The following is a 7,390-nucleotide window of genomic DNA, read 5'->3' on the forward strand; positions in this document are numbered from 1 at the left end:
GTGCTTGTTTGATTTCTCTTCTCCCAAAGCCCATTTAACATCTCAGTGCAGGCAGGGGTTTTTATCAGGAGGGAGAGGGAAAGCAGAACAAAGAAATTAGGGGGAGGAAGGTTGAAAGTTCTTTACATGTAAGTCAGAAGGATCCATTTCAATGATTATATTAAAACTGGTCAAGCTTTTTATGGTTGAGAGCAAGTCTCCAGAACATCTGGTTGCTGGAGTCAGCTTCCTTCCCTGAAGCTAGTTCCTGTAATATGCTCAAAAGGCTGTTAGCGATTTATAGCAGACATGACTAGTCAGGCTTTTTTTTTTTTTTTTTTTGAAGGCATATACCCCATTTCCTGATTTGGAGAGAAGCATTTTTCATATATTTTACTTAATCAAGAAGGTTATTTTGTTAGTTAGCATAAGATTTCATATATCCTTTTTAACACAAACTCCACAACTTGGCACTCAGAACCCTTCATAATTTGAAATTTGTTGACCCTTCCAGGCTCACTTTTCTACTATATTGTTCTATTCATCATGTCCAGCATCAAGTCTTGATTCAAGCTGTTCTATTTTCCTGGAATATCTTTTTTACTCTGCCAGGTTGAGAGAGGGGGAGTTGAGGCAGCTAAAACATTATGTTCAGAGATAAAGAAGTGGGTTACTCCTTAGAAGAAAAAAAAAATAATTCAATTGAGTGGGAAATATTTTTAGTGACCTAGGCAATAAGCGGGTACACTTGAAAAGGAAAGCTACTACAGCAGTTGTAAATACCTTCCTATTTCAGGTACGTGGAAGGCAGTTCCATTCCCGTTCCAACTCACTACTACAGCATCCTCACCAGCTGCCTGGATTTCACTCAGCCTGCAGACAAATGTGATGGCCCTCTCTCTGTCTCCTCCTTCATTCTTCCTCACAGACCTGAAAATGAGGAGAGCTGCAATGTGAGTTCATAGAGAGTTCTTTAGGATGTGGTTACATAATTCATCTTTACTTCTCAATCTATATCCCACTGTTGAACCAGAACATACTTATTATAAGGCAATTGGACTATACAACCAAGTGGAAAGAAGAAAGGATCCAAGCAAACTTTGCTTAACACTTGGAAGCTGTGTTGCAATGGCTTTTCATTTTTCAGTGTAAGGGTGTGGGTGTATGTGCGTGTGTGCATTTAATGAAGTTCTATTTATGTATTTGAGTTTGACAGATGATAAAAGTGCCCAAATGCTTTGAGTTTTGCAAAAGACATACAGATTTTATAAGAAGAAAGAGGAAAGTAGTTAAATTTTGATACTTATTGAAACTAGTTAAGAGTTCTCTCTACTTTGATGGGTGTTTGAAAATTTCCATAATAAATCATTTTTAAAAGACACACAGGGGAGCCCTAGCTGGTTTGGCTCAGTGGATAGAGTGTCAGCCTGTGGACTGAAGGGTCCCAGGTTTGATTCCAGTCAAGGGCACATGCCTGGGTTGCAGGCTCGATCCCCAGTAGGGGGCATGTAGGGGGCAGCCGATCAATGATTCTTTCTCATCTTTGATGTTTCTATATTTCTATCCCTCTCCCTTCCTCTCTGAAATCAATAAAAATATATTTAAAAAAAAGACACATAGGGGGAATATATTCTTTACAAATCAGAATTCATTTGCTACTAGTTATGGGAGGGAGTCACCCCATTTTTAAATAGACAGGTGACTCCTGACTCTCTTATTTCCATGTATAGGCAGGATGGCATGATGAAAACTTCCCAGGCAGGTAGACATGAGCCATGCTGTATGCTCTTGGCCCTGAACGGATTCTACACTCAGGGAAAAATAACAGCTATTCCAGGTCTCACTAATGCAATTGAGTGTCTGTACTCCAAGGCTGACTTTAGAACTAATACTCTTTATGCTTTTTTTTCATGTAATATAAAGAGCAGGGATAAAATCTACTCAAGAGGATTTTTTTTTTGTCAACAAGCACGACTCAAATTCCTAACTTGTGTAAGATACTCTGGGAGAAACAGAAGTCTATTCAATAGTCACTACCCTAGGCAGCCTTCAGTGGGAGAGAGCAAATGAAATGGGGAGAACAAATGAAACGGGTATAGAAATTGCTACAGTAAAAGGCAAAGTGCCATAGAAAAGCTTCAACAGAGATTATCAGCTTCATGGCCAAGCTGGCTTTTGGACAATGGTTTCAACTATAGGAGAAGATCGAGGCTATGAATATCCAAAGCAAAATAAGGGATTCAGGATAAAAGAAAGAAAATTGAAATGATGGCCAAGAAAGCTAATTAAATTCAGATGGAATATTGGAAATAAGAGTAATAGTGGGAGGTAAGGGTTTTTTTTTTTAATTTTTCATTTGAGTTAACAGCCAAACTACATTAGTTTCAGGTGTACAACATAGCAATTACACATTTAGTATATATGTTATGAAGGGATCATCCCACTAAGTCTAGTACCCCTCTAACACCATACCTAGTTGTTGCAATTTATGGACTATTATTCACTACACTTAATGTTACAGCCTCGTGACCATTTTTTAACTGGCAATCTGGTTTTAAAACTTGTCTAAAATCAAATTTAAAATAAAATAAATAGTAACAATAGTCATATTAGCAGCAGTAGTAGCTGTACCATTTATTGAGTACATGTGACCAGCCAAGTCCTGTGCAAGCCCTTGCGTGAATTTTGGGACACCCTATATATATTATTTCTAATAATCTAATTACCCTGTGAGGCAGGTATATATTCTCTCCCCAAATCCCTTTTTATTAACTATTGAGAAACCTAGAGCTAATAAAGGAAAAGTATGTTAGTTGGTACCCTGTTTAGTCAATAGGAGAGCAGGACTTTAGAGTCAAGACCTCTGACTCCAAATGCCCATCCTCTTTCAAATTGATCAGATTTTCCTGGTGGAACCTTGGGACCTTAGGAATTTTTCTTATTGCATAGGCATTAACAAGCAATGTAAAATGTTTAAGCATAGGAGAAACATTGTAGGCTCTGCTTTAGGGAGATAAATTTGAATGAAAGGGTGTCAAGCATGGTACTCAATGGCGTTTGGCAAGATTCATTTCATGGGATTGAGGTAGTAACTTAAACTGGGGTTGTGATCTTAGAAATTGAAAAAGAAGGGTGGAAGGCAGCAATATTATACTGAAAGGATTATTAAGATCTTATAAATTATTGGATGGGAAGTGGAGAAGCAAGAGAACTATAAGAGAGGCGAGTTCTCATCAACATATTGGCCAGACCTTCTCAATTTTGATTGTTTATAACCACAAGGGTAGCTAATGGTCCACCAGAAGTGTATAACAGGATATGCTTTCTTTGAACCTCAAATTTACTAAAAATTTGTTGTGGGGAGGTAAATTTTTTGCAAAAAACAAACACATACATATTGAGGAGTGAAATTCAAAATTGCCATGCATTTTTAAGATAAAATGGAAACGAAAAAGAACATTGAAGACTCACAATAGGCTATTTAAGGTATATGTAGGTTCCTTGGGAATACATGCTCAAGTTCCTCTGTCAGTAGAGGAATTTGGTGATGGGAGAGTTTGGAAATGTCATTTTAATTTCAGGTCAAAGCAATTCTTTAGTCACTGCACATTTTTCATCTGACAAATGAAATCCACTAATGTTCTCATAGTTCTTTCCTTCTTGGTTCCTGGCTCTGCATAGAGTTTAGAGGTATTTCCTGTAGAGCTCATGGCCAGCAAGCTTCTTATTGAAGAACCCCCTGTCCACATAGAAACCTGTCCTTGCTTTGAGGTTCACCTTAAAACTGCCAGGGCTTGAATTCAAACTCAGTTGGGATAAAATCAGGGAGAAGAGGCAAGTGAACAGTAAATTTTTATAGTAATAGAGACAATAAGCAAGTTCATGGATTGTGCTTTTGGTTGCATTAGTGTTCTAAGTTATTTATTCTTAAAGTTTTTCCTTTCCTTCTTCCCTCCCTCGGTACACATGAACTTTTATTTGAGTTTTATTAGTTTTGCATTTCACACTAGAGTCTCCCTCAGCAAATGTTTCTGTAGATTGCCTGCTAATATCAGGTAGGAGACATTTTTTTTTTCATGTTTAGCATAGCTAGTATTTTCTAATGATTAATTGGAGGCTAGATTTTAGCATGTTAGAACCAGAGGAGAATGTCTGTCAAATGAATTTGGCAAATCACTTCCCAAATAAAGAAATAGCAAAACACAGATTTTCCCCTGAATTCTTATAAATTTAAATTAGGAAAAACCTTTTCACCCATGTCCACACATTCAAATGGCTGTATTTACAAAGAAACAAGTAGACTTACTGACCATTGAAAATCAAATAAATGAGTTGAATATGAAAATTCTCCCAAAATATAGCTTCATGCTTACTCTGCTTACTCGGAGGGGGTCCTGCAGGGTTTGGAGACCTCCTACTTCGTTAATTATATGGTCGCACTGAGGACTGGTCAGTACCGTTGTGGGTAGAGTTATATTTAGGTCTTTGCTGTGAATCTCAGAGATCTTGGTTAGCTTGGGTTAGGAGGGTGGGGCATGGAGTGTTAAAATCCTTACTCCTCCAGTCTGCAAAGCAATTTCTTCCTATTTCTTCATTTCACCTGGGATGGCCGAGCATCAGTTTCCTGAACCAACACCCTCATGATACATATTTAGCACTGGCACAAACTGCTTAGCTCCCTGTCCAGGTCGCTGTGGGTTGGAGCTTTACGAGAAAACCCATTGCAGGTTCTTGGGCTTTGGTTCATTGATCCCACTAGTGGTAAAAGAGTTGGGTGAGGGCAGATCTGAACATTCTCAGCCCTGGGACACACAGCCACCCTTTATCTTATAGAAAGACTTTTGGGAGCCATTGCACTGCTGGGGCATTTGGGAATAAATTTATTTGCAAAGGTTCCCCTGCTTCGTGCCTACCGATGAAGGTAGGTATCCTATATAATAAAAGCCTAATATGCAAATTGATCGAAGGGCAGAACAACCGATCATTATGATGCACACTGACCACCAGGGGGCAGACGCTCAATGCAGGAGCTGCCCCCTGGTAGTCAGTTCGCTCCCACAGGGGGAGCGCTGCTCAGCCACAAGCTGGTCTCATGGCTGGCGAGTGCAGTGGCGGTGGAGGGAGCCTCTCCTGCCTCCGCAGCAGCAATAAGGAGCAGTGAGCAGGTAGGCGGTAAGGAGCCAGAGGTCCCGGACATCCCCTGAGAGCCGGGCTGAGGGACACCACCCCACCTCAGTGCATGAATTTCATGCACCAGGCCTCTAGTTTTTCCGTAATTCTCAGAGCTCTCAGACTTCCTTCTTGCTCTTAACTTCCCTCAAAAGTGAAATAAGTTGTTTTTAAAACATAAAGGACTGCTTCTCCTGAATTGCTTTTTGTTTTCAACTTAGACATGAAATAAATTGATTGGTGTGAGACATCTGACTGTCCTTCTGATATATGTATAGCTGGTGGGGCTATTGTAAACAAGTAGCTAAAACAGAGAGAGATTTTCTTTCTTTTTTCCATGGTGCTATTTTCTTACTTTCTCCCCACCCTTTCTTCCTTCCCCTTCTTCCTACCCCCCAGGGAGTGCTGAGGTAAGCATATCTCCTTGTGAACCAAGGGAAAAACTGAGGACTAGAGAGATCAACTAGTTTAACCAAAGTCTCTCAGCCGGGAAGTGGTATAGCCACAATTCCAACCTAGGTCTCTTGGGCCCCAGAGCGCCAGGTGTATCAACTGAGCTGCTTCCAAGTCAAACTCACTATTCAAATGTCAATCCATTAGAGTCTAATAGATGATGTAGCTGATGTAGTGAGTTCTTCTGAAAGACTAGGAATGCACACACATAATGTTGTACATTGGACACAAACTTCTTACTTTCCTGGGGAAGCAGAGGAGCACTCCAATCACTTGTGCTCTGTGCTCAACACTGTAATTTGACAGGGAGGGGGCAGGGGGACAAATTACTGAATTCTCCAAGATCTTTGGTTTTCCTCATTTTGATTTATGTCTGAGAACCTATTGAGTCAAATGCCCTTTCATACCACATGTCTCGTTTATTTAGCACAGCTAATTGCTGTTGAGAATGTTTATAGCCAAGGGCAAGTATTTGTGGCACATTACTGACAGGAATGTGGTAGAGTGGCGGGGAGGCCAGGAAGGAATAACACACTGGCTCTGGGTGCAGAAGTGTGTAGAGGTCATTCGTGGACTTGGGACAAACTGAGCATTTGGAGAACCTCCTCTGGAAAATTCTGACTCTGATTGTATGCTATTTCCATTGCAGAGCTCAGAGGATGAGTCGAGATGGGTAGAAGAACTCATCAAGATGCACACAGCTCGGGTGCGGGACATTGAACATCTCACCAGTCTGGATTTCTTCCGAAAGACCAGCCGTAGCTATTCAGAAATCCTGGCACTAAAGACATACCTGCATACATATGAGAGCGAGATTTAACTTTCTGATCATCTGCAGTGCCGTCTTATCAACTGGTGTATATTTTTATATTGTTTTGTATTTATTAATTTGAAACCAGGACATTAAAAAAATGTTAGTATTTTAATCCTGTACCAAATCTTACATATTACGCCTGAATGACTCCACTGTTCTTCTCTAATGCTTGATTTAGGTAGACTTGTGCGCTGCGTAGAGCTTGTAAGAAATACTGCAGCTAGAGATTTTTAGTGGAAGCTTCTAAATGGTGCTGCAAATTTGATACATGCATTGAGGAAATATTAATTTTCCAATGCACAATTGCTACATTTAGTCCTGTACTGTATTGAAACACTGATTTTGTAAAGTTGCATTTATTTCTGTTAATGATAACAGATATATTTAAACCTTATAAACCAATCTTAAATATAATAAATCACACATTCAGGTTTTTTTCTGGTTTTATTTGGCCTTTATTCTACTTATGAACTAGAATGTCTGCTGCAGGTGTGTTCATGCATGAAAGGTATACATTTCTTGCATTAGGTGGGCCCTCTTCCTAGTTGGATGTAGTTCACACAGTCAAAGGGGCATGTTTGATGTTCAGCCACAGTGGCCTGGATAAGATAGTTTAGGTACATATCTATGGGAAAGCAGAAGGGAAGGGGGAAAAGGAAACCAGAAAAATTCCTTAATACCCTTTCTCACTTACCTCTTTTTAAAATACATCGATGTTTGGAAGAATAGGTTCTTCTGATCAAGTTGGTTCAAAGCTCTAAGTATTAGACTCAACTGAGACTGGATTAAGCATATATTCTATATAAGGTACCAACTTAAGAATCATAGAGGATATGAAGAGAATTAAGACAGTAGGATGAGATATAGACATAAAAGTATAATTGACCAACCAAGGTAGATACTAATAAGTGTCAAGTAACAAGTTCTAATAATACACAATGACGGAAGGGTCCGGATGGTAGGTGGGGTGATTTT

At 39.5% G+C, this 7,390-nt stretch overlaps 1 protein-coding gene across 5 annotated transcripts in view; it reads left to right on the plus strand.

Moving 5' to 3' along the window:
- The window catches only part of ENPP2 (ectonucleotide pyrophosphatase/phosphodiesterase 2), a 104,797-nt gene extending 97,947 nt beyond the window's left edge, over positions 1-6,850 (plus strand). For all 5 annotated transcript variants that reach the window (XM_006769096.2, XM_006769094.2, XM_006769097.2 and 2 more), the window contains 2 exons: positions 776-932; positions 6,251-6,850. In XM_006769096.2, the coding sequence (XP_006769159.1) occupies positions 776-932; positions 6,251-6,421 (328 nt within the window). In that variant the 3' untranslated portion in view covers positions 6,422-6,850. The remainder of the gene's footprint in view (positions 1-775; positions 933-6,250) is intronic.
- Positions 6,851-7,390: the final 540 nt, after the last annotated feature.

The sequence above is a fragment of the Myotis davidii genome, unplaced genomic scaffold (assembly GCF_000327345.1).
Source record: "Myotis davidii unplaced genomic scaffold, ASM32734v1 scaffold1, whole genome shotgun sequence".
Taxonomy (NCBI): domain Eukaryota; kingdom Metazoa; phylum Chordata; class Mammalia; order Chiroptera; family Vespertilionidae; genus Myotis; species Myotis davidii.